Source organism: Cynocephalus volans, chromosome 2, assembly GCF_027409185.1.
Source record: "Cynocephalus volans isolate mCynVol1 chromosome 2, mCynVol1.pri, whole genome shotgun sequence".
In the NCBI taxonomy this organism is placed as follows: Eukaryota; Metazoa; Chordata; class Mammalia; order Dermoptera; family Cynocephalidae; genus Cynocephalus; species Cynocephalus volans.
In genome coordinates this window covers 186,883,233-186,908,522 of record NC_084461.1, presented here as the reverse complement: position 1 = coordinate 186,908,522, position 25,290 = coordinate 186,883,233, and the positions used below count along the sequence as shown (strand labels likewise).

General features: G+C 38.9%; 1 protein-coding gene across 7 annotated transcripts in view; it reads right to left on the bottom strand.

The window, feature by feature from the left end:
• Positions 1-25,290, bottom strand: part of CLIP1 (CAP-Gly domain containing linker protein 1) — a 107,089-nt gene that overhangs the window by 35,919 nt on the left and 45,880 nt on the right. For 5 of the 7 annotated variants that reach the window (XM_063086537.1, XM_063086538.1, XM_063086541.1 and 2 more), the window contains exons 5-17: positions 24,978-25,200; positions 21,262-21,459; positions 20,605-20,708; positions 18,562-18,622; positions 16,879-16,911; positions 13,471-13,575; positions 8,574-9,518; positions 6,972-7,088; positions 4,662-4,719; positions 4,034-4,117; positions 2,900-3,056; positions 1,182-1,347; positions 883-1,098 (exon numbers count right to left, since the gene is read on the bottom strand). In XM_063086537.1, the coding sequence (XP_062942607.1) occupies positions 883-1,098; positions 1,182-1,347; positions 2,900-3,056; positions 4,034-4,117; positions 4,662-4,719; positions 6,972-7,088; positions 8,574-9,518; positions 13,471-13,575; positions 16,879-16,911; positions 18,562-18,622; positions 20,605-20,708; positions 21,262-21,459; positions 24,978-25,200 (2,467 nt within the window). The remainder of the gene's footprint in view (positions 1-882; positions 1,099-1,181; positions 1,348-2,899; positions 3,057-4,033; positions 4,118-4,661; positions 4,720-6,971; positions 7,089-8,573; positions 9,519-13,470; positions 13,576-16,878; positions 16,912-18,561; positions 18,623-20,604; positions 20,709-21,261; positions 21,460-24,977; positions 25,201-25,290) is intronic. The other 2 variants (XM_063086540.1, XM_063086539.1) reach the window with 2 other exon arrangements.

Below are 25,290 nucleotides of genomic sequence, written 5' to 3'. Positions count from 1 at the left end.
TTAATTAACAGGAGGTTTTTAAGTGGGATTGGTTTCAAGTCCTATATATATTCTTGTAATTTCTTTCTACTAAACTCCTATATAAAAATTTCTCTAACACACCTTAAAAACAAATAAAGACAAGTATTTACTTTTCTTTGAGCAATAAAAAGTTAATACTAGTAGGAAGGTTGAGCATCATTAAGTTACCAAAGTCAAAAAATACATACTGGGGTACAGACACAATCCTGAAATCATAAAATAAAATTCAGTATATCCAGTCCTACTCTATTTACTAATAGGATGTTTCCTGACTGCCTTGAATCCAGCTTCCATGTCAAAAAGCTCACAGTACCTTCCAGGGGACATATAAAAGCCCTTCCTAGAGTTCTCAATTCTAATTTTTCCTATAAGGGCTCTGTTCCTCCAACTGGGCTCCCTCCAGTTCTGATTCCTGCCCATTTGCTTCACTTGGCCTCTGCATCTTCCTTTTCTTCAACAAGTCTCTCCTAACGCTAGCACAAGGTGGCAGCAAGCACAGCCAGGGTTAGAGGAACACTCCCCACCACAGAGCCTATTGCAAGCAGATAGACAGACAGCTCAGGTGACGAGAATCTTTGTGACAGCCAGGGAACAAGCAGCATAGGGGGTGGTGGCTACGCAGTACACTCAGGGGAAGACCTGTAGCCATCACCAGCCCTGAGAAGGAACAGCAGCTGATACGAAATGCTTGAGGCTGTAGGAAATGTAACTCACCGCCCTGCCTTTCATTCAGAAGGTTAACATTTGTGAAGGCCAACTTAACTAGTCCCATTTGCTGCTGCTTTATAAATACCTTCCCAGCCCTGCTGCAGAACTCTAGCAAGCTATACCGCAATAATATTATTCTCTCCCATCACATACTTTAGCTTTGTCAGCTTGTTTTTTCAGTTCCTCCATCTCCTGCAACAAGTCACTGTTCATCTCTTGTGCAGCCTTCAGCTTCTCCTCTGTGTCCAAAAGCATCTTCTGTAGGTTCTGCAGGGTTTCCTCGTGCTTAGTTTTTGTCTCAGAACTGGCTTTTTCATACCTGGATTTCAGATCCTGACATTGGTTGTAGCTTGTTTCCACCTTCTTTTCCTGTAGAAACCCCGAGGGAAGGAATAGGTCATCTAGCTTACTTGTATTGCCCCTGCCTGCCTTGCCATCTATTCTTTCCTTACCAGGTCCAACAATTTTGTCTCCAGTTCTTTCTTTTCTTCCTCGTGCTTTTTAGCTGCTTCTTGCCGGCTCTGTTCAGCTTTGAGAGTTACTTCCCCAATACTTTTCTGCAGGAAACTTGTATTTTCGTTAGACTTTGTAAGTTTTAGCTGTAATTCTTCTACATATCTAGAACAAGTTTCAATACAAAGTGTCAGATTTTCCATAACAATGTTTGAAATTTAAGAATATTTAAAACATACCATTTATAACAATTGTATCAATGATTATAAAAGTTATAACAACATCTGGAATAGGCAAAAAAAAAAAAAAAGACTTGCCTAAAGAATAATTTCAACAACTGTGATAGTTATAAGTACATTTGTTATTTAGAGCAACAACTAATGTAATTGTGAAGGTTTACTATTTTATGTCAATGGATCAATAAGGAAAATGAGTGAAAAATAGACATACTAAAGGAAATGAGTATTTAGAAAGTTTCAAATTTTAGCAGACTAGATTACCAAAAACTCATTCTAGTGCCTCTTGAAAAGAGAAGATACAAAAATGTCTGCAAACAACTTGAAGTTCAGCTAAAATAGAACCATGTGGTTAAACAAGGTTGTTTAGAAAAACATGGGATATCCACCTAGAAAATAGACTATTAAATGAATCAGAGAACACAAAAGGGAAATTTGGGGGTACCTCCAAATTTTATACCTATAAAACACCTACAAAAATGGAACTTCTTGAAGGTTGCACCACAGCCACCTGTGGAGCTGCACGTGCTTTACAGCAAGACTGACCCCTACACTGGCCAGCCAAGGTCCGGTCACCAGTCACCCACTGACTCTGAGCTGTGAGTGGGTGAAAGGATGTATGTAAATGAACTTCACAAGTATTAGCACTTTAAGAAGTAAAATTCTAATGGTCCTAAAATGTCCTCTAAGAGTTTTTGCCTTATAAATTAAAACATCGGGGGTTTCCTTTTTTTTTTTTTGGTGGCTGGCCAGTATGGGCATCCGAACCCTTGACCTTGGTGTTATCAGCACCATAAAACATTTGATTTTTATATGACAGCTATTAAAAAGAAGACACACACACAAAAAAATCAAAGCAAGAAGAACTTCAGAATAAACACAAGAACAGATATTAAGATAAAAGAAACTAGCGGCAAGGAAGCACAATCTAGTGAATAAGAGCAGCAGGGGGTGTCTGGGACCAGACTGCCCAGATCTGAAACCTCAGGCAAAGTTACTTAATCCCACTAAGCCTATTTCTCTTTCTTTACAAAGGGAACAACACTGAACTCATCTCACATGATTATTATGAGAATTATAAAACATACACCATATAAAGCTGCTGCAGTGCATGGCACATAGTAAACCCTTACTAAGTGTTACCTCCCATTACATTTAAGTAAGCTAAAAATATTTTTAACCACCTGTAAAAGATGTTATTGCCATGGGTAAACTATTACCTTTTCTTTACAAGTCACAAAAAGGTCTATAAATAATATTGTATTCCTTCTTGACACACGAGGTAAAACCTAAATAGTGGATCCAAGGACCCATTTTTTAGAAGCTAAATAGGGGATTCAAGGACCCATTAAGGTAATATAGAAACAATGATAGGAAACTAAAACATAACAATCCTGAACATTTTGTGTCCCTTCCCATCTAGACCTTGCTGCAGAGCCTAACTTAAGAGTAGACACTCATATTAACACATTCACATGTACCTTTCTTTCAGACGTAATTCGTCATTCATTTTTGTCAGCTGAGAAGAATTATCTCCTGACATCTTCATTATTTCTGCAATGTCATTTTCCAGTTTTTCCTTCGCCTTTATCAATTGCTCTTCTCTTTCATCTTTCTCTCTAAATTTTGCCTCCATATCTGAATATATAGAGAAAAAAAGAATAGCACTGCTATGTTATAATGAACAAAAGTTTATTGAGTGTATTGTTGCTCTGGGAATATTTACATCTAGCAATCCCTGCCCTCATGGATATCACATTCTAGCAAAGAAGACAGACAATAAAGATAAAGAAAAGAAATATATAATAGATAGTCGCAAGTGCTTAGAGGAAAAAAAAATAAAAGTGGGAGGAAAGTTGGAAAGGAATTGAGGAGGTTAAAATCTTTTTTTTTTTTTTGGTGGCCGGCTGGTACAGGGATCTGAACACTTGACCTTAGTGTTATAAGGCTACACTCTAACCAACTGAGCTAACTGGCCAGCCCAGGGGAGGTTAAAATCTTAGATGGGGTTTCTCTGAGATGGTGACATTAAGTAAAGACTGATGGATGTGAGAGAAAAGGGAAGTGTAAGCGCAAAGGCTCTCAGGCAGAGCGGATCTGACATATCCAAGTATCGGCAAGGCCAATGCAGCCAGAGTGCAACACACAGGGCAGGGTGGTCTGAGGTGAATTTCAAGGTAAGGGGGCCTGATCACGGGAAGAACCACAGCTTTTACTGAATCTGGGAGCTGCTAGACAATCTGGAGTGGACAAGTGACATGATCTGACTTCATGTTAAAAGGATCATCCTGGCTGCTGTGCTGAACTGAAAGGAGAAAGGGCAGGAGACTGGGCGCCAACCATTAGGGTGGTTCAGAGGAAAGATGGTCACTGGCTTGGAGCAAGGATAGCAGTGAGAGTGGTCAGATATGGTGAATTCTGACACTTGTGAAAACCGAGCAAAGAGGACTCATTGAAGATTACAGATCTCAAACAAGTATCTCATCACATTATATCACCATAATGAGAGAAGTTATACCTGAATAGTAGATATGTTACTGTAACATACTACAACTATCTCAAATCCTAAGAAACCTACTATATTTAATGTTTAGCAACCAGAGACATCTTCTTACCTGCCAAATTTTCTCTCAGCTTCTCCAATTCAGAAGACAGCATGTTAAACTGTTCCTCCTTTTGGTGTAACTTATTTATAGTTTCTATTTAGGATAAAGTTAAAAGTTTAATATATCTCATATTTAATAATCCATCTAGAGCTTAGCTGTCTTACCACCCTATCAAATCATATGCTTGTGATATTTGAGAACACAGGAACACTAACAAGCCCCACTACAAACCACACCATTGTACCTGACTCTAAAGCAAACGCTCAGCTCTCTTTGCCTCCCCCCACCCCAATCTGAACAGTAGGCAGCAGGTATGCCTTTCCACTCATCTTTTTCCTCCTTCCAATTAAAACTCAATAAAGGTATCAATGACAAAACCTTAAATAAGATACTACTCTTCCCAGGAATACTTACATTTGAGTATGGAACAAGACTTAAGTCAAAAAAAAAAAAAAGAATTGGGAGTTTGAGGCTTCAGGAAGTGGGTGTAATCCAACACTCCTGTCCGCTGCAGTAACTTCCAGGAAAGTGAAGTTAGACTACAGGTAGCATCTATTCTGGGTACTCCAAAGGCCAGCTCCAATCTGAGAGTATAACATTCTCTAAAGTGACCTGCTCATACTTTAGTAAGACATACCTTGCATACTTCTCTGAACAGAGACCGCCTCATCTGAAGCATCTGCAAACTTTTCTTTCTTTAAAAAAAAAATCAGATATTCAGAATAGAAAGATTTCAAATTATAAAGATAAAAAGTTTCTATCCATCATAACTACAATACTATCTGCTTTTTGTTGCTGGTTTTGTTTCATTAAAACTAACATACTTAAAACATGTAAGCACCAATTACTACCACATGTATAGTGTGCACATGTCCACATATGCACACGAGGTTTGTGTGAGTGTGCATGTGTGGGTATGCATGTATAACTGTATGCATGTGTCTGAATGTGCACACAATAAGTGTATGCATGTATACATGTAGTGCACGTGTATGCTTTGTCAGGTTGCTGCCCCTCAAATAGCAGACTGAGACTGAACAGTTCTGAAAATTTTAATGTCTGAGAGTAACCTGAGTCTAATGTCAGCTAGTGTCTAGCCTGTGTCAACTACTTTTTTAACTAAAAAGGTCCACTGGTCACCTACTGTTCAAGGTCTTCTTTCCTAAACATGACAATAAGCCAATATAAAAATTACTCTCCTGGTTGTCCTTAGATGAATTTGAGCCAGCTACACTACAAGAATTTTTTTTTTTTTTTTTTGGTCTTTTTGTGACCGGTAAGGGGATTGCAACCCTTGGCCTGGTGTCGCCTGCACCGCGCTCAGCCAGTGAGCGCACCGGCCATTCCTATATAGGATCCGAACCCTCGGCGGGAGCACCACTGTGCTCCCAAGCGCCGCACTCTCCCGAGTGCGCGACGGGGCAGGCCCCACTACAAGAATTTTTAAATGAGTATTTCTAACTAACTAGAATTATAAAAAGATGGGTACATGAGCCACAAGTCCATCAAAGCCCACAGGCTGCCCACCTGTGTTATTCCCGACGCCAGACTTAAGGTGGCATATTTTCTCTTAAAAGTATATACAGGAATACTCTGACATAAAAAAAAAAAAAGTAAGGCATCCTAAAACTTTAGGGAGGAGAACAGAGAAACTATGTGGAACTCAAAACATTTTCTTAAAAGACACTAAATCACAAAATGGTGATTCACAGGCCATTTTCTCAAAATGTAGCTAAAATATTATATACCAGAACTATCCAACAGACCTTTCTATGATAATGGAAAGGTTCTCTATTGTGCTGTGGCCACTAGCGACATGTGGCTATTGAGCATTTAAAATGTAGTTAGTACAATCGAGGAACTAAATTTCAAATTTAATTAAAATTCATTTAAATTTATATAGCCATATGTGGATAGTGCTACCATATTGAACAGTGCAGCTATATACTTACATTAGAAAAAAAAAGTAATGTAATATTGACACATAGATAGGAAAAAGATCACACACTTTCGTTCACCACTGTCGTTAGCACAGAAGTGTAATAAATGGAGAAGAGGGAGGTATGTAGAGCATCTGGGACACTGGTCCTCAGGAGCTAGTGTCTCTCTTATCTAGTTTCTCCATCACTTTCCTCTTCCATGATGCCATTTCCACTGGCAATGCTCATGATTATCAGCCTTGATTAAGGTTGGAGTTTTGGTGCAGGAGGCAAGGTAGGAAAGAAAAAAGTTGAGAAAAGGTAATAAAATATATATATGTCTTACAACTTGGGATTGAGAACAGAGGAAATATATGAAAGGAAAAGTAATGTCCTGAGGTGAAATAAACTCAGTTATAAGAAAAAATGCTTTGAATTTGTTAGATGGCACCCTGCTGATGACCCAGGATGGCTTGTGGCCCATGGCCCTACACGGTCATGCAACAGCCTCAGCATAAATGAAATCTAATTGTGCTGGACATGTAACCTGGAGGGTCTCTGAGTTCATTTATTTATTTATTTATTGTAAAAGATGACTGGTAAGGGGATCTTAACCCTTGGCTTGGTGTTGTCAGCACCACGCTCAGCCAGTGAGCAAACTGGCCATCCTTATATAGGATCCGAACCCATGGCCTTGGTGTTATCAGCACCGCACTCTCCCGAGTGAGCCACAGGCTGGCCGTCTCTTGAGTTTAGTAAAACTAAGTAGTCCCTAACATTCCAAAGGTGAGCATTACCAGAGGCAAAGAAGAGATTTAAGAAAAAAAAAGTAATACCTACCTTTATTGCTAATTTGGGTTTGACCCAATTCCCCTCAAGGTATTTATCAGCCAATAACTAACACACTCAATTTAAATCAATACTTTGAAGAAAGGAAATAACTCCAATATTTCCTTCTTTATGGAGAATTTTTTTAAACCAGGAAATGGCCAGAAACCCTGAGATTCAGATTCCCAAGAGGTACTTACCAAAATCTGAAGTTCTTTTTCCAAAGCCTGTTTCACTTGACTGACTTCACTCAAATTTTCCTGAAGGTTAGTAAGCTTTAGCTCTTTCTCCTGGAGTTCTTTGGTAATGCTACTAGCCTAACATACAAAGTTACATGGTATAGAAGCAAATGAACAAAAAGGAAACAAAAAAATGAGAAGGAAAAAATAAATGTAAAAAATGTATGAGAAACAAACATAACAAAACTGAAAAGAATAAAAAGTTGGAGTTTTTAAAAAATTCTAAGAAGCCAGTGACTTTTTAATCAATCGGTTCTACAAATGACTGTTTAATGGCGATTTTAAAATAGTCAAGATGGACTATTTTTCTATGCCTAAATTTGGAATATGAGCATGATCTAAAGCTGAATGGCAGATGCTTACTTTCTAAATGAGCTACTTACTTGAGCAATTTCATTTTCTTGACTTTAAAAACCTTAAGGTAGAAATGGTGGGTACATGTGGTCTATATCATTTTCTGTATTTTTATATATGTTTATAATATTTCAACATTTAAATAAAAATAAAATTTTAAAATCCACTAGATAAGTCATCAGCACTTAAGCGTTCATTAAATCTTGATGTAAAAAAGTAAACCAACCATTAGCTACGTACTCACTTCTAATTAATTTTTGTGTAATTGGTATTGTGGAACCACATGAGGAGATTTGAGAAAAATTCCCTGTAATCAGTTTGCCATTTTCAACTATGGTTACTTCGCAATTTTTTGCTGTTTGTCCATTTAACCATCACAACCCTTCCTTCTTTGCCAAGAGAGCAGCTTCTCCCACAAAAAGCTCAAAACATTCAATATCAGTATCAGCGCTTGAACTAGTGGCAGGACTGGGAAAGAATTCCTTGAACAACCCTTAAAAATGAAGATGACATTTAACAAGGCTAGTTAGTAAGAAGAGTAGCTGGTGAATATTACATATAATTTCTTATGCCTTGACCAAAAGCATACTTGTTTAAACTTTACTCAAAAAAAGCAAGGGATTGATAGTGTTCTCATTGTGCCATAGAAAAAATTTCCAATAAAACCTGAGTGGCAATCCAAACGGCTCCAGGCCTCTGACCTTAATTTTTCTGTGAATGTTATTTACATAGTCCAGAAGCACTCAGAATTCAGATTCTGTTTTTATACATAATCCTATGGACAAGGCAATTATGTAGATGTTTAAAGAGCAGAAAATCCTGTAAGATTCTATCTTATGCGTTCATTCATTTATCTTAACACCATCATCTTAGGAAGTTCTCTATTCTAAACAGAGATTATAGACTGGAACGAAGCTTAAAGAGGAAGTCATAGCTTAGGCCAGAGATAAAAATAGACAAAGTGTCCAGACAATAGAAAACCGAAATAAATTCCCATGGTTGAGCCATTATTTTCTCTAATCTCCTCAGATGAAACCATACTCAAGATATTCAGAAGATACTATACTATAGTCAACTGAGAACACCAAGCAATTTGTTTTACTTAAATCAGGAATTTGGAGGACGGATTACCTCAACTAAAAAGTAACATATAATGGAAAATAAGAATAACAAACGGAAAAGAAAAAGATGGAAGATGTCAATACAAACCTTGCCACTTTCAGTATTTTTTTCAATGTCTAAAATCTTAATCTGTTTCTCAGCTGCCTCAAGCTGCTGTCTAAGTTTCTCAATTTCCGATTTACCTTCGGAATTGGCTTTCCGAAGTACATCAAGATCCAAGAGCTTTTCTTCGGTAGCCTTGAGCTGTGATGTAAAATTATCAATAACCTTGGTTTGTTCATTGCATTTGGCTTGCAGTACCTCTAGCTCCTTTACCTTTATCTCAGCTTCCTGTAATTTGTTTAACGTGTCTTCCATTTCTACTAGATGCTGGTCTTCTGCTTTGTCCAGTTTTGACTTGATGGCTTCCAGATTGTTCTCCTTTTCTTTAATGACTTTCATCAGTTTAGCCCTTAGGTCTTCTATCTCTTTAGCATGAGCAGACCTTTCAGAGTCTTGTCTATTCTGCAAATTTTCTATTTCATGCTGATAATCTAATCTCATTTTCTCTATTTGCGTTTTTAACTCAGCAAATTCTGCCGTCTCTGTTCCAATCCCTTTGCTAAAGGATACCTTCAGCTCTTCCATCGCCTGCTGGTGGGATGCAATGGCAGTCTCTAGTTTGGACTTCCACAGAGCTATCACATCTGAATTTTCTTTGTTGGCATGATCAAGCTTGCTTTTCAATGACTCGTTCTCTTTGGAAAGCTTTTCTGTGGCAGCATGAAGAGCCTTTATTTCCTTCTGATGAATTTCTTCCTGGGCTCCAAAATGTTCTTTCAGAGAAGTTATTTCTCTCTGGTGATCAGTATGGGTTACTTCCAACTTTTCCTGCAAAGAGCTTATCTCTTGCAAAAGGGAAAGCGACATGTCCACATCCCCAGCAGGTTTACTGAACTCTAGCCGCCTTCGGAGCTCAGCTACTTCCTGTACTCTGAACGCTAGGTCTTTTTCTAGTTCCATTATACGTGACTTTTCTGATACCGTAGCCACCTATTAACAGCAGTCCAAAGAGAAAGAGATCACTTAAATAACAAATCATTGATTTTTTTTTTTTTTTTTTTAACCCTGAAGAGCTTTAGTAACTATCCCATCTCAAGCGGCAGTCAAGCTATTACAAATGTTTGTGGGTTAATATATCTCTAACTGTAATAATGGCTTAAGCACAATTCTGGTAGCTCCAATTCAAAATTATAATCTTCAGCAAACTTCCACCATTTTGAGACACTTAAGGAATCTAAACTAATATTTTTTAATTTAACCCATGCCAAAAATATTTCTTCTTCCTCTAAAGATGCTTAAATCAGGGAAGTACCCATTAACAAAAACAGTGACTTTCAAAGTTCTCAGATATATCTGCTTCCTGGAAGAAAGAGTCCTCCTTATTTAGCCAGTTTTTTCTACCCCACTTCACTAAGGCTGCATAAATGCTTATCCATCTGATGGAAGTGATCTTACAGAACTGTGCTGCCCCATACCATAGCTATTAGCCACAAATGGCTACTGAGCACTTCAAATGTGGCTCAACTGAAGTGAGATGTGCTGTAAGTATAAAAAGACTTAGGAAAAAAAACATAAAATATCTTGTTAATTTTTATATTGTTAACATGACAAAATGATAATATTTTGGATATACTGGTTTAAATAAAACATTAAAATTAATTTCACTTGTAACTACTAAAGTAGGTTAATGTGGGTACTAGAAAATTGTAAAATTATATTCATGTGCCTTGCATTATACATTATATTTCTACTGGATAGCACTGATAAACAAGTAAAAGGTCTAAAATTACCTACCAAATGTTTCAATGAATAACACATCACCTGTAGAATAAAAGCCTAAACTGGATAATGAAGAATTAATTTACTAACCTGTTTTCAAAAAAGGCAAAGAATGATTACTTACCTGCAATTATACATAAGAATTTTACAGTTCCCCCTTTTGGATTTTATAATTCTATCAGCATTTTGATGTACACATCTTGTTCCCCTAACCCAGTGGTTCTCAGACATTAGCATGTACCCAAATCACCTGGAATATAAGTCTAAAATGAAAGTTCCCAGCTACTCCCACATATTTTGATTCTATCTCAGCTCTAGGGTAGTACCCAGGAATCTATTCTTTTTAAATAAACATGCCGGTATAGGAAAAACACTTTCTTAACCTGTGTCCTTTTATTTGCAGAAAATTATTCCCCTCTGCCACCTGTTAGGCAGTGAGTTTAGCACACAGAATATGTGGGAAATAGTAGCTTCAGGAATAAAAATTATTTGACTAACCTGGGAAATAGAAGGGAACATGAATAATTTAAAAACAGCAGTGAGTCCCAAATTGCAAGGATCAAAACGCCTCCAAATTTGACTCCTCTCCCACACACTACCTTTATTGGGATGGAAAATAACAAATGTGTTTCTTTCATTTCCTCTGCCCACCTACAGGCTGTGATACCAATAAAGACTAAAATGTCGGGCCGGCCCGTGGCTCACTCGGGAGAGTGTGGTGCTGATAACACCAAGGCCACGGGTTCGGATCCCATATAGGGATGGCGGGTTGCTCACTGGCTGAGCATGGTGCTGACAACACCAAGTCAAGGGTTAAGATCCTTTTTTAAAAAAAAAGACTAAAATGTCCGCAAGAGAGGAGGAAAAAGCACTTGGGTCTCTAGACTGTAAAATCAAGTCATTAAATATTTCAGAGCTGACTATAATTGCTATGTACTATAATTGCTGTGTTTCAAGATTGTAGATGCTTCAGGTTAAAGATGTTAATTCATTTAAATGCTACTTTCTGGGGGAGGGGAGAGTCCTAGAGTTTGTTACCTCAAAATAAGGTTCAAAACACTAATAAGCCCCATTGCTGTAAGATCTATAGCATAAATAAATTAAATCCAATAGGGCAACAGTCCTTAGTCACAACAAAACAGTTAAATTGAGAAAATGCCAGTTTAAAAAAAGTAAGAATAATAAATAATAATGTGATTATACTTTATGTGACATTTTTATATAAAGTATAACACTTATATTTTTCATCTTATTTCCAGTTTGCCCACAGTCAAAACTACCTCTGTGTCTGCCCCTCCTACTAGTTTGAGGCCATAAAAGTTAGGAGTTATTTCTTATTCTTGCTAATATGTCTACAGCACTAGGCATACTTTATAAACTGGATTTATTGGCTAAAAGGAATTCTAATGTGCTGTGATATGAAACTTACATGGGTCACTGGTAATTTTCACAACTGGCAAACCAACAATGAAGATCAGTAGAAGACTCAATTTGTTACGGAAAGATATAAGCTTTGATCTGAAATACTTGAATAAAACACGCTATAAATGGATGCCTTCTTATCTAGAGCAAAAAGAAAGCATCAAAGTTGTTTGCTGATAAAACTGAGATATGGGAAAGGAGTTCAGAAGTAAAAACCTACCCTTACTTCAACAGCCAGTCACACTAAAAGAACTCCATCTCATTTGTCCCTTGTATTTCCCAGATCAAGTCTTGGGCTCTCAGGTAACAAAGAAACAGCACCAAATTACCACTTTTCTTTCTGTTTCTTACCGAATACATAGGAGAAATCTTTCGGGGTTTTTTTGTCTTTTTTTGGGCGGCTGACTGGTGTGGGGATTCAAACCCGACTTTGGTGTTATAACACTAGGCTCTAACCAACTTAGCTAACCAGCCAGCCCCTAGTAATCTTTAGTTTTGAGGCCTACAGAGAACATTTTCTTTCTTCTAAAAATATAAAAACTTATGATTTAGAAAAGGAAAATTACTCAGTTCTCTAGATTTTTAGATCAATGATTCTCTCACCATGAGAAATTTCTACAAATACTAATAATTCAAAAGAAAAAAATCACGATAGCAGATTTAATCAGAGACAGAGTATTTTTTGAAATTGTGAAGTTAAGGACTTGGGTAATTTAGCCATTGACAGTGAAATTCATTATTTAAAAGGTCTATGTGAATACATATTTTTATATGTAAATAATTCTGATTATTTCCTAAAATCTTTCAGCACAAAACCAGTACTTCCATAATAGTCTCCATCCTGTGGTTATTAAGAGCACAGATTCTGGAGCCAAAAGACCTAGATGCAAATCCTGGCTCCACTATTACTATTAGTTTGTGACCTTGGGCAAGTTATTTAACCTGTGACTCACTGTCCTTGTAAAACGGGAACAATAATATACTACCTACCTCCTAGGATTGTGGTGAGACCGAGTGATACTTGCAAAGCACTTAGAACAGTGCTTGGCATGAAGCAAGCACTTAGGCGCTTTGATAGATAAATAAACTAAAACATTACTAACGCACTGGCTTCAAGGGCCAAACACAGTGAGCTGAGGGTAAGAAGCCATTTCCCTCCTACCACTGAGACTTTAATCTCCTGCTGACAGAAAGAAGGGAGATGCAAAGAGAGATCAACTATCAGGAAAAAATATAATTGGGGTGAAAGTCCTCAATTCTCATTAAAAAGAGCCAATGTTTCAATTTCCTTCCCCCATGAGGCCAGGGGAAAAGGTGGCTCCCTTAGCTGAAGTAAAACAACGTAACAAAAAATTAGAAAACCCAATAACTATGAATATGAGAACAAGAGGACAATTGACTGCTTGTGGCAAACTGGAGAAAGGTACTTCAAGGTATTACTAATACAATGAACCTCAAATGCAGTTGTGGAAATCCGTATAGTTTATATAGTCGTAAAGTTTCTGATCTTGATTTTGGTTGAGTTAACCAAAGGAATGAGTCTTTACCTTTGACAAAAGATTTGATATGATACACATGTGCCTATCTACCAGCCTAAGATCATGAACACCTGAACGGTATCAAGACCAAAGTCAGGTTGAACCACTGGGTCAAGGTTCAGGCCAACAACAAGGCATGTGAGCCGAGGTGTCCACCACTCAACACGCATGGTTCTGCTTCATTAAATAGTGAAAACCATTACCCTAGTGTCTTCTAACTCCCTCTGGAGTTTGTCAGCTTTGGTCTTTTCAAAGAGCAGGCTCTGTTCAAGCTCCTTAATGCGGGCATGCTCCAGTTTGGTCTGCGTCTGTTAGTAAAAAGGAAGAGGAAGAGAACACAACAGTGCCACCATGACATGCCAGCACAAGAGGAGAGAGCGCAGCATGCAGGCTGAGCCACCAGTACCTTCTGCCAAAGGATGAACAAAAAGGACAATGGAGAAGGGAAGAGGATGGAACAAAGATAGGGACGTGGGGGTGAGGATGACTGCTATGGACAAAAGGATGGTGGTGGGCAGGGGACATGAGCTAGTCTGTTGAGAAAGAAAAAATGGAAACAACATGAGGCAAGATGAAGTGTCAGACACATGCAGCCAAATATAAGTTATCTTGATAAGTGAAGTTTATCAGCACAAATTAGAATAGTTAATATTTCTCTAAACTATCATTTTCCCTCCTCCCCACAATGGCTATTTGACATTAATGTGTATGTAACTGACTCAATGACCTTAAAAAGTAGTTTGACCTTCAGAATGGTCATCACAATCACCTAAATGTGAAAAAGATAACGTTATAAATCTTAAAGTGCTCAGTAAGTCCTTAGAGCAGATCCTTCCACTTTGGCACACGATTTGACATGAACAAAGGTCAAGTATTAACCCTGATAAAGGGAATCCAGAAACTAGAGTTAAGGAAATTACACCAGCAGTCTTTGCTGAGATGGGAGAGAATGGTTTGAGAGTCTCAGCAACATTCTCACATGTGACAGGTGAGGAGCCAAGAAAGCTCTAGTTTCCCAGAAAAAAAAGTAAGAAATCAAAATTTCAAAGAGAAAACTCAGTGATAATTAACCTCCACAGCCTCCATCTCTGAAGCAGGCCAATTAAGAGGCTCAGAGCAGGAGAAAAGGTTAGCTCAAACTGGTAAGGGGCTTATTATTTTTATCCCAAGAAGAAGTAGTTTTTATCAGCTCAGGGTTAAGAAAGGTAAGAAATGGTGACTCAACACAAAGACATGAATTTGAAATCATAGAAAAAGAGCTGGTGTGATTGAAAACCTCTAAGATCTCACACTCTGTACTCCCCATCATCACATACTTAGACATAACCTACTGGGGAACTCAGAAGGTAACCTCTTTCTAACAGGTTTAAGTGCAGCAGAATCTTAACTGATTTGAAATAATCTGGGTACCAGCCCAAATGTACCTCTTACCTCCACCCACCTCCCCTATCCTAGAGGTTAGCAGGATAATCCACTGACAAAACCTGCTGATGGAGCTGCTCTCAGCAGCTGCCAGTTACTTGTATTAATTTAAATATTTTGTGGTTCTTAATGGCCTGATCTATCATTTGGATAATTACAGGCAATGAGAAAATGACAACAGACTCTAAACAAAGTGATACAAGGTAGTGCAGAGCTTGAGTAAAAGGTGTAATGTAAAATAAAGGTTACAACTGTCTTCACTCACTCCAGTGGTACTCTGGGGACTTCAGTGCATTTGAGAGGTCACTTTGCTTGTGAACCAGGTATAAACAAATCATCATGGGATACTTAAAAGGTGAACAAAAATCTTTTTTTTTTTTTTTTGTCTTTTTTGTGACCGGTAAGGGGATCGCAACCCTTGACTTGGTGTCGTCCGCACCGCGCTCAGCCAGTGAGCGCACTGGCCATTCCTATATAGGATCCGAACCTGCGGCGGGAGCGCCGCTGCACTCCCAAGCACTGCACTCTCCCGAGTGCGCCATGGGGCTGGCCCAACAAAAATCTTTTTTTAAAAAATTCTTCACCTGCTTCAGCTCTTTTCCCTCCACAAAAATAATGAAATAAAATTCAAAATCACATTGTCTGGATAGTCCCCTTGGTCCACATGTGCCTTAGAAGTTGTTCAATTTACCTGCTTTTACAAGTAAAGAATCTAATTCAGATGTACATAATTGGAGTCACAGCCTCAGGAACTGCAATTGAAAACTAACAGGAAAAAGCAAAAGGCAACGGAACCTTTCTTCTCTTGACACTGAGTTAAGTGTCCTCTGGATGAAAGGTCACTACTTCAAGATAAAAAGCAAATGTCCACTTAATGTGATCTTCTCCCCATTCAGAGATCTTCCAGATGAGCGCAGCAATGCCTCCTTAATGGTAGGTATGCACACAAATGATCTGAGACTCTACAGTGGCATGTGGTCAATCCGCAGCCAAGGAACTAGTGATCCACTTCCCTGCCATAGCACATAGTGAAAACGTGACATTGAACAGGACAACCTTCCTTTTAAAATTATTCCTTTTTCAGAGTAAGACACAGAGTATCCCAAGAGGAAAGTCCTGGGACTTAGGGTTGAGGAGGAAAGCAAAGGCTTTGCAAGAAGCGCACAGAGAGGCAGGAGGGAGATCCCATGCACACTGACACCGGGTGCAGCGGGGCCTGCTGTGGAAGGAGAGAAGAGACCCAGATCACTGAAGTAGCTTCACAAAAAGGAACCCGTCAGAACGAGGACCTTTCAAAAAGTTCAGTCTTGAGTTGTCTGTTTCAGCTGCCAGGAGGTAGTAGGAAGAAAAGTAATTCCTGGTTTTAATTTTGTTCTCTTGTGGTAGTAAATCAAAGCAAAAAGTTTGCGGGTTCTTTGCGATTGGAATCACAGCTGGCAGGGTGCACCAAGAAGCAATGTTCTTGAGGCCACTTTGGTAAGATTTGTATTGGATGTTTGATCTTAATCAGAGGGAGAAAGAAAAAGAAAAACACCTACATGCCTAGCAGCACTACTAGAAAAATCTCACTGCAATAGTAATAAATTTAAAACACGCAGTGTCTTCACTGAGGAATGCTCACCTCTCATTTCACAAACCAGGGAAAATACTGCAGCAACAAATGAAAAGTTTTTATTTCTTGTCAGTTGCACTGGCAATCCCTGGCCAGCAGAGGGAGCACACATAAAAGGCAATCAGTGCTGGGAATCTCACAATTCCCTTTTCTCTGAGAAGTAAAAATTAGAGAACTTGGGAAACTTTCACCAGAATTTCTACAACTCCATCTAATATATTTTACACTGCAGTCAGCTATCATCTTCTTCAGAATAAAATTAGAAGATGTTATGAATTAGGTGAAGGAGGCCAGGCCTCCAGACAAAATTCGTTTTTTCACCCTTTTAGCAAGATTCTTTATAAAGCAAACATTTGCCTATTCATTAAACAAATGAATTTACAGAGCTTAGTCATTACATACAATTTCTCCAGGATACAAATATAATTGCTTTGAAAGCCACATGCACAGAAATATTAAGGTCAATGTCCCAAGGTCAGATTATGTAGTTAGTATTTGAGTATATCAATAAGCATTTTAATCTGTAATCAATCTGTGTTAACAAGGGAAATATCCACACAGTTAAGTGCCCTCTTACATTCTCAGGATCTTCAGAAATCTGGCTCTTTTGCTATCAGTAAAAAAAAAAAAAAATTAAACAACAACAAAAAAAGATTCATCTAAATTTTCAATATGTTAGGGTTTCAAGATAACTTTGATTAATTTCAAATAAGTGCATCAGATAAATTATATTAGCCTAGCGCTGATGTAAATATTTTAACTCAACCCTCCCCCAAACACCATACGCTATATATATTTCATATGAATTAGATGATGATATAAAACTCCTAAATGAGACTTTAGAGTGTTTTTAAATAGATGAGAACACAAAAGTCGACTAAAGGAATGTGACTGTATATGAAATGAGTGAAGAAGATATCCATTAAATAATTAATAAACCATTAAATTTGGGGACCTATAAAACTCAAACTCAGAAAATGTTCCCCTCACTCTTTGTTGACTGTAAAGATACATTTATTTCCAAATAAATCAGAGTTCCTACTTGGAAGGGCCCCTGAAATTGACACATGGTGTGGACAGTCAACAGACTCTGAAATTGTAATGGCAGCAAAAATGTGTAGTCTGAAAACTACACAGACAAGTGCAATTTTTGCTAAAATATTACAGATTAAAGAACCAAAAACCTGCAAAATTTGAAAGTTAATTTACATTTGTCATATATCTAGCAGTGGTTTGAAAAGCATCAAAACCATTTAATTCTGGTGTCTAATTCAAAAACCAATATAATTGTTAAGAGATGAGAAAACCGACACTAAACGAAAATTTATATAAACTGTAAATATGCCATGGAAGTAAAAGAAGTTGAAATATAAATTGCTCTTGTTTTTTGCTCTGATTATTACTTTTTTAAAAAATCAGCTGGTTAGAGTATGGTGTTGTAACATCAAGGTTGAGGGTTCAGATCCCTTTACCTGACAGCTGCCAAAAAAAAATTAACTGTTAGAACATATAATTTATTCCTTTTACAGAGTTATAAAGGATTTACCCAGCTGGCCAGTTAGCTCAGTTGATTAGACCATGGTGCTAATAACACCGAGGTCCAGGGTTTGATCCCTGTACCGGCCAGCAAGGAAAAAACAGGATTTATCTTGCTTAACTGAAAAGCAAAGCTGAGATAAAGCAAAAAGCTTTTATGGACGTTTTATGGACTATTATGAAGAATAAAAAAATGTTCTTTAAAAATGCCATTTTTTTTTTTTTTTTTTTTTTTTGTGACTGTGCTCAGCCAGTGAGTGAACCGGCCATTCCTATATAGGATCCGAACCCGCGGCGGCAGCGCTGCTGCGCTCCCAGCGCCGCACTCTCCTGAGTGAGCCACGGGGTTGGCCCAAAAATGCCATTTCTAATAATCAGAGGAACACACATGTCTCACTTAAGTCTGCTTTAAATTGAGGACACACTGCCAGATTTATGACTTGATGAAATCCAATCCATGGTTTTGAATTTTGAAGCATGAGAAAAAAAGAAGTGAAATTTTTACTCTGCCACAGGAATTGGGACACCACAATCACAGGCTCAAGGACTGTCAACCATCCCCTCAGACATAAAGCTATGCCCACACCCCAAGTTGGTCAGGGAGTATGGGGCTCTTGCCACTCTCCCATTCAACTGTTCCAGCCATACATGTTAGTTGGCACATTATTTCACCCATATTTCTGAATACTGGTACCCATGAAAGCTTTAGGTGGAGGGGTTTTACCTCAAGATCACCTTTGGTAATTGATTCTTCTTCAACCCGAAACTGAAGGTCCTCAACCTTCCTGTGGAATAAAACCAAAACAAAGCACTTAAGAAAGTAACTAAGGAACACTGCCTTAACAACAACAAAATATATAATCAATAACCTGGTGAATTTAGCAGATGATGATAATGGAAAGAAATGCATCTTTAGGCCTCCAGTTTATAAACCTAAGAGCTGTACTCTAATTTAGGAAACTCCAAAGTTTTTATTCTGGTACTACTTCCAGAAGGCATGAGGTAAGATCTGAGAAAAATCAACTGGTTCCCTTAGTCAAAAACACCAGAATGGATCTAATCAAGACAAGACCAGCCTCAATGGAAAATATCTCATTACCACATAAATAGGTTTGAGATTTCAAGTCTAGAATTTCTACTTTCCTGTAACAGAACATAGGGGAGAGTGGCACAGAAAACAAATCTCTTTATATCACCCCACATCAGATATTTTAGGGCAAGGTCAGCAGGCTTCTCATGCAGAGACCCCAATTTTAAAGCCTCCAGGACAATGCCTGCACTTGCTCCAAGACTGGGAAATAGGCTGTGAATGATTCGGGGGAGAAACAATCAAGGATCCTATTTCTTTTTTTCTAAAATGCACATTTTCTCACATTTCAAAATCTGCCACATTGGGTGTAGGTTTCAATCAATACCATCATAAGTCAACAGAATATAATGACATTCTGAAGATTTACAAAATCCAGTAACTTCTACATCATGAATCTTGGGCTGGAGGGTTAGCTCAGTTGGTTACACCACAGCCTTGTAACACCAAGGTCAAGGGTTTGGATCCCCATACTGGCCAGCCACCAAAAAAAAATATTATTTCTCTGTATGAGTCTATACAAAATTGGGTGTAAGAGAAGGAAGAAAAGGGGGACAAAGCTCATGACCTATGTGCAAAACAAAACAAAATCCTTCAAACTCCCTAGCATTTCTAGCAAAATTAAGAATAAACAATCCTACTCAGTTAAGCGGCAAATATAACCATAGGTTAAAGCTCTCAGGCTTACTTGAGAATTGAGGGACATTTCTATTGCCCAGCAGTCTGCAGATTAAGAACCAGCTTAAGAACAGAAGCAAATGGTACTGGGGTCATGGCATTCAGAAGGGCCTAGAAGGGGCTATCATTAACTCTTGTTTACTTGTAGCCACTTTTTGGACGCAAGAAGTTCCTATGTATAGTGCTTCCCTCTCCATTGGGAAAGTAATTTCCTTGGTAAGAGACTACATTGTACCTTCACTGTATCCCCTTACTACAACAGTGCATACATATGACCTTCCTGAGCACACAGTAATACTAGATTACTACCAAATGAAGTTGCTGCTATCAGAAACAACAGAAGATGGTATTAAATCCATCAGAGGACAAACTTCACATATAACTGAGGGATGTTCAAATAAATGGTTTCCATGCAGACACTTTTTTCAGAGATCTTGTTTGTTCATGGCCTGAAGAAACCTCCTTTTATAAGAACCAAACTTGACTTCTCTGTCTTATACCATTTAGCATTTGATTGATACTAACCTGAATAATTCCCTAATTGTTTCACATGTGAGAGTTTTGTTTCCCTAATAAGGTACTGAGTTTCTCAAGAACAGGGACCCTAATATCACCCACAAGACATAATACAATTTCATAAAAACTAGGTAACTAGGACCTAGAATATCCTCTCACCAGGAATGGCTCCAAGTGAAAACTGGGTTGGAATTATTTCCACAACACTGACCAAGGCTATCTCAAGATGTTTGGCATGCAGTAGGTGCTCAATAAATATTTGTTAAATTAATCAGGCCATGTCTAAGTTTGATTCCAAACTTCATGAAAAAAGTCAAGTCAAAGCAAACCCTCTTCATACGGTATGAGTAGTTCTGTTTCTGTGGAACGCATGGTCATTCCTTTGGTTCTAAGGGTTGACACCAACAAGGTTGTTAATAGGAAATTTTTCCCTGAGACTGTTTAAAAGCAAAGGCCACACTCGCACAGGGAACAGTCTGGGATCACCTTTTCTCCTCTTCAAGTTGGTTGAGAAGCTCCACCTTCTCCCTGTCAGCCGCTTCCACCATTGTTCGCAGCTGGTCCATCTTGGCCTCCATTTCCAGGACATGCTGGGGATGGTAAGGATATCAGTGAGTGGCTTCTTTCTGACCCAGACACAGGCTCAGGGACACCTCCAAAGAGCTATGGGGAAGCGTTAATTACCAAGGTGGGTTGGAACTACTATAAAACCTGTCACGTTAAGAAGCTTTCTATCTTAATTGGTTATTCTTGGCAGCTTTCCTGGAAGCTAGATGATGAAAAACTACACCATCGAAGCAATAGAGGGCAATGTTAAAACAACTCTCGTCTTTTTTGAGGCTGAAACACATACAAAGAATAATCAAGAGTTGTAATCACAGGTAAGGTCCGAGTCAACTAGCTGGCCTAACAAGCCATGACACCTCGACATAAAGACCAAAAGACTAAGGTAAAATCGAGAAGAACGAAACTTCATCTTTCTGATGATGAAACTAGTACCCCAGGTCACAGCTATCAAACAAGCCCAGCAAAGAAATTTACACTCGTTTCCAGCGCTCTCAAGACTAGCTCCCCAGTGTGGGCCTCATCGCTCTATTTAGAAACCATCACCATCTCCGCAGCAAGTTCAGCACCAGACTTCACCTGGTCGTGTCCGTCCCGGGCCAGCGCTAGCTCCTGCTCTATCTCCCCCACGTGGCTCGTGGCCTTGGCCACCTCCGCCCTTTCTAGATCCCGTTCAGCCAGCAGCTGCTCAATGTGCTGCTGCTTCTCCTTCAGTGCCTCCTGGAGGGCAGTGGTGCCGGAGATCTTCCTGGCGTAACGGGAGGAGGTTTCAGTCAACTGCAAAGGAAAGTTAAAGAAGTGAAGGCTAGGATGCTACCAGGGAAGCGAGGAGGGAGCGGAGCATGCATGGCAGGCGTCTCCTCAGCAAAGCAAGAGTGCTGCCCAGCTCACAGCTTGCCAAGTATCAGGAAAGACTTCTCATCAAGAAAACAGGACAGCTGTGCCTCCTGTCTGGAAGTCTCACAAAGAACACACGAATGTAAAGAGGTCACAGAACAGTCAGGAAGTTGTTTAGAAGGAGATTAAGTGGCTCAGATCACAGGTAATCTGAGCTCAGTTGACAGGGCCTTGCAGGAATCTAGAAAAATTCCACAGAACACATTTAACAAGTGTCTCTAAACTCTATTTCAGCCCGAGCTTAATAGTTCTTGTTATTACATTTTGGCTAATCTTTTGATCCTTAGACTTGACGATGAGACTTCTTCAAGCTTCTTAAGCTTGTAAATACCATTAAGTAATGAAGAGGTCACCGGCAGCGTAACAAACCTTCTTTCAATTGATTAAAGAGTTGGATCTTTATCAGGATTTTCTTCATCTTTCTTTTAAAATGAAAGGCATGAGAGATCTCACCCAAGAATCCAGTCTTCAGGACCTGAACCCCAATCACCAGAGAGATTTCTAAAGATTAAGAAAAAACTATTTCTGCCTTCAAAAGTGTGAGTGAGCGAGTGTGTGCGTGTCTGGGCATGTACACACACTAGAGAAAGGAAGAAAAAGGAGATGGGAAAAGAGGGAAAAAAGAAGGGAAAGAGAAATTTGTAGAGAAAAAAAGTAGGGACAAAGGGGAGAAGAAGGAGAAAAAGGATGGAGAGAGAAGAGGGAAAAGGGGAGAAATGAGGGGGAAGAAAGAGACGGGGGGTTCTGGGGTGTTCGAGAAAGAATGTGCTATTTCTGTCATCCATTATCTTGGCTGTTACTCATGCCAAATTCCTCCATCATGAAGCTGTCAAATAAAAACCTGGAGAAAACTTTCTTTTAAATGTTAACAGGTAATCAGGCAAGTTGAAGAATATTCTTCCAAGCTAGGCTCCAAGGTTGGGAGGCAGTTAAGAAATGGCCTCATCCTTTGGCAAGCACTTGCCCAAGGCCATTTACTTAGCCAGCACTGGCTCCAGATCAATTCAGCCTTTCCTCCATCTGTAATCACAGCTTCATTTGTCACTCTTAGTCTGTCTGAGCCTTCGTGGCAGGATGCAGACTTCCAGTGATAATCTTTCATCAATTAATAATTCAGCAATTTGATAACTATGGAAGTAAAGGAATCCAATCAAACCCAGATTATCCTTTGCTGTTTCATTTAGTGAAATTTCTTGAATTACTTAAACATATTGAGGGAAAATTTCCTGTCTCCTCTTTTAACCACTTGACCCTGAGTTCTTGATTTCATTATAAAAATAGATTATACTTTCTCTTACTAACATTTCTTCTTGCATATATTAAATATGAGGTTCCCAAATGATGAGCAGAGATGCCCCAGATTCCCCAGCAAATTCACAGCTCTGTGGGATGTTTTAAAATTTCAAGGGAAACATAGCGACATCTGTTGGATACCATGCAAATTCCTAGCTCAAGGCAATTAGATCATACTACATTCCTTTCAATAACATCATGTCTTTGCAAAGCTGGGTTTTGGCTACTGCCGTGACAAAAAGCAAGTACTGTGCAAAAATCAATGTAGCATAGGAAATGAGGATGGCAGTGATAAATACGATTCCGAGGTTTGACAAGACATGCAGTGCCCAACAGGAGCATACACCTTAACAGTAAGTCATTGTGGTTACTGAAGAATGAATAAAAAATATTTTTCTTTCAATTTCTGTATTTCTAAGACAGAAATACACTCTGAGCAATATGATTGAAATGACATTTTCAATTATTCTGTATCCTTGTCATATTCTTTTACGGTGATTTTTGGTTTAGAAACTAACCACCCTGTATAAAGATACACAAAAATAAGCTGTCCCACAGACAAGGAGATTCATTTGTCTTGTCAACTTTCTTCACTGAATGAGGTGAGCTAAGAGGAATCAGAAACTGGTCTGAAAAGTAAAAGAGAATGCTGGGAGCAGAAAGAGCTTGGTATTTCCCAAAGAAATGGACACTTGCAAGGTAATAAAAATTACCCAAGAATGAATTCCTAATCCAGAGACGACACTTCCATGGAATTGTTCCTAGAACAGCAGAGTAGATAAAATGTCCACATTGGAGTTTGCTAATCCACTGTGAACAAGGCTTTGTCCAAACAAAGAGGTTTGGGTTTTTTCACCTCCATTTCATTGTTCTTGCCATGCTTTCCTCATAAAATCCATTCGTAATATTTCTGTTGAAGATGCAGGCTTTTTTTCTCTCTCTTTTTATTTAAAGCCTACAGCACCTGTATTCCCATCCAAGTACTAACAAGGCCCAACCCTGCTTAAGCTTCCAAGATCAGATGAGATGTGGAGCATTCAGGGTGGTACAGCAGTAGACCTGACTTTCTTTTCATATAGAAACTGAAACAGTCCAAGCGGTATTTATTTTACCTGAACGTAAGAGAAAGAAAATCCAGCTGGCTAGCAGAAGACCACAACCCCACTTAAAGATTCCACCGCCCTTCCTTTCTCTGCATGACAACAAAGTAGAAAAGGCAAAACGAGAGCAAGGGCTGGCAACCCTACTCCCTGGATCACACCACTCAGCATTCTAACCCCTGCCCATAGTTCACGGTCACAGAACAGAGATCCCGAATTCAGTGTGGAGTAGACTCGTATGTTACCACTTCTAATTTAAACATCATTTGCCTCAATCAAATAAATAAACTTAAGGGTAGGGGATGAGGCCAAAATACTCATTGCTTTTGACCCTAATAAAATACATTAACAAACAGAATGCCTATTTTATTTTAATTCTGATGATTCTATTTTTACTGCTCTAGACGGAAAAAAGAGGGAGAGAGGGAGACAGGGAGAGTTACCGGGAGAATAAGATGAAAAGAAGAGAGGAAACAAAACATGGCTTTTCCTATCAACCTTTCAAGTTCCAGAAGCTCCCCTCTGCATCCTCTGGCCCAAATCAGGAACATATCACACATTAACTGCTTTCAGTGGGTTAGACTGTATTAATATAATGTTAAAAATCTAAGAACATGCCTTTTCCCCAAACACTATAATTCCTAAAATTGTTTGAAGTCAAAGACAAAGAGACGTACATATCTAAAGAAGAGGATCTCTCCAATTTCCTGTCGTTTTGGCCCAAAATAATTTCAGAAAAAAAGAATTCAACCCATATGTTAGGCTAAGCAGTTCACCAAGAACGGGTACATCGTTAAGCCTTTAATAATCTGAAAAGGGCTATTAAAAACCCATTCCTATTTCAAAAACTGTATTCTTGCTGGAGTTACATTTTTCAAAGCTTACTTTCAAGGACTTTCATGGCAAGCTACAGCCAGTACAAGGACAAGCAAAGCAAGTGGACCGACAGCAGGCATTTCTCGTGCCTGGGAAGTAAAGGCATGTAACAAGAAAAGGGAGGCTTACTAATCCTGTCCGACTGGGCTTGCTGCTCACAGAGGACGCCACTGAGCTCATGGAGCTGAGGGAGGAGGCGGAAGGGCTGCGCTTCAGGCTGGCAGGCGTGGTCGCCATCACTCGCCGCACAGCGGCAGCCTTGGCTTTGGCTGGTGTGGTGGAAGGGAAGCCAATCTTCGTCACTTTGTGGACAGGAGCAAACAAGCCATATTTGGGTTGACACTGAAAATACCTTTAGACAACAACAACAACAAGAAAAAACTGAATTACAAGAAATAACAACTATAAACAAATGGCTCTTCCAACTCATAACTTGTGATTG